At 53.8% G+C, this 1,839-nt stretch overlaps 1 protein-coding gene across 1 annotated transcript in view; it reads right to left on the reverse strand.

Moving 5' to 3' along the window:
• OVOL2 (ovo-like zinc finger 2) overlaps positions 1-1,513 on the reverse strand; it is a gene marked incomplete at its 5' end in the record, with an annotated part of 4,397 nt that extends 2,884 nt beyond the window's left edge. The window contains one exon of the mRNA XM_009696598.1: positions 1,324-1,513. Within this exon, the coding sequence (XP_009694900.1) occupies positions 1,324-1,513 (190 nt within the window). The remainder of the gene's footprint in view (positions 1-1,323) is intronic.
• Positions 1,514-1,839: the final 326 nt, after the last annotated feature.

The following is a 1,839-nucleotide window of genomic DNA, read 5'->3' on the forward strand; positions in this document are numbered from 1 at the left end:
TCTGGAAAGCTGGAATGTGCCCGAGGAGATGCAGTGGGTGCATCTTGTGGGTGCCCTGCTGTGCAAGGTCTGCCAGAAAGCATCTTGCTTGGTGAGGATGGGGTTGATTTATGTATTTAAGCCATCGCTTCCACCAGGAAAAAGAAAGAGAAACAAAAAGGCGGCCGCCTTCCTGTTCCGGGTTCAGACAAGAACTTCTGTGATCGGTGAGCTGGATTTCAGGCGACCGAGCCGGTTCAAAGCAACACAACCGCCACTATTAAGGGTGGGCTCAGGCCCCCGCTGCAGAGCAGCCATGGCAAGCGCATCTCTCCAGCCCGGGGGAGCCATATGGGAGCAGGAGTGAGCAAAGCAAGGAAAGGGATGATTTTTCTTTCTTCCAGAGTCATCACGGGCTTAAATTGCAGCATCCTCAGCTGTGCCTGTACACCTGGTATAGACTCAAGCAAGGAGGAGGGAACTAGCCCAGATGAAAGGCAACTTTTTTACTCCCCCCTCAATCCAGAGCCGGTGCCGCTGTCAGGAGATTTTTCAACCCACTGCTCCTGATTTTCAACCCGTGCTGTGACCCTCACGACAAGTGAGTAGAGATGGTTCAGGCTGGTGGCCAAACTGATCTGGATGGCTGGACATACAGAGGGAAACAGCTCCGAAAGGGGACTGGAAGAGCTGGTAGCCCACAGCAGGCAGCGATGGAGCCCACGGGGATAGCAGAAGTCAGAAGCATTGCCCGGTTTCCCTGAAGAAACAGCACGTCCCACTCTCTGGTTTCCCCAGGCTCTGGTTTCCCCACGCTTGCTCTGGTTTCTCCAGACGGTGGCAAAATCAAGCCATAACCCTATCCTGCGGGACAGCCAGCGAGGAAGCTTCGCAACAGCAAAAGCCCAAGAAACTGTTGCTTGTTGCCTCTAGAGGGCAAAGGATGCTCATCCACCGCCTGCCTCCGCACACCCGTACATGCTGCACTCGCAGGAACGTGCGGTGAGTTATCCCGCGTGGATTATCCCAGGTGGGTTATCCTGATCTTGCTGACCCACGCGCGGCACCACGCGGCTGCACCGGATCTCGATGTCACCCACACTGCTTCACATAGATGTCATAGGTTCTCCTCAGATTTCGTTAGTCCCAGGACTTTGATCTGTCCACATGCACGTCTTTCCCTTCCCTCCACTGCATCCCCGCTATTTTTTTGCAATTATTTACCTGGGATTTGTATTATTGTCTTACCAGGTTACCCTCACCCTCTCCTCGTCCCATCTCACCTTTTCTCCCACCTCCCGCTACCCAGAGCCACCCGCAAGCCCCCGGGGAATGCGTTCTCACCGGTATGGGTCCGGACATGTCGTTTCAGATCAAAGGTGTCGTTGAAGCCTTTTCCACAGAAGGTGCACAAGTGTCTCTTCACCTGGCTGTGACACTTGATGTGACGGTTGAGCATCCGCTGCAAGCGAAAGCCTTTGCCGCACAGCTCGCAGCTATGCACCGTAACATCGTTACAGGTGCCGGTGGTGAACTAAGGAATGGAAGGGGACCAGGTGAGGAGGCATCAAGAGGACAAAGACCAACAGATACCAAACAAAATAAGGAGGGACGGCTTATTGTGTGTCCTGCTTTGGCTACAACAGGACTTGGTGGCATTAAAAAATTCTCGGGATGTATTCAAAGTGAAAACGGTCAGGAGATTCTTGCTGGGTGAAACCTTTACGAGTCCCTTGCAATCAAGTGGGTGACTTCACATGCATGGTTTGGGACTGACCCAACCCTGGCCACCTTGGCTTCAGGGCTTAACCCAAAGCCTGCGCAGTGGCTAACTTCCAGAGGCAGGGACCCTCCTCCAGC

This window comes from Cariama cristata, unplaced genomic scaffold (genome assembly GCF_000690535.1).
Source record: "Cariama cristata isolate BGI_N322 unplaced genomic scaffold, ASM69053v1 scaffold27553, whole genome shotgun sequence".
Taxonomy (NCBI): domain Eukaryota; kingdom Metazoa; phylum Chordata; class Aves; order Cariamiformes; family Cariamidae; genus Cariama; species Cariama cristata.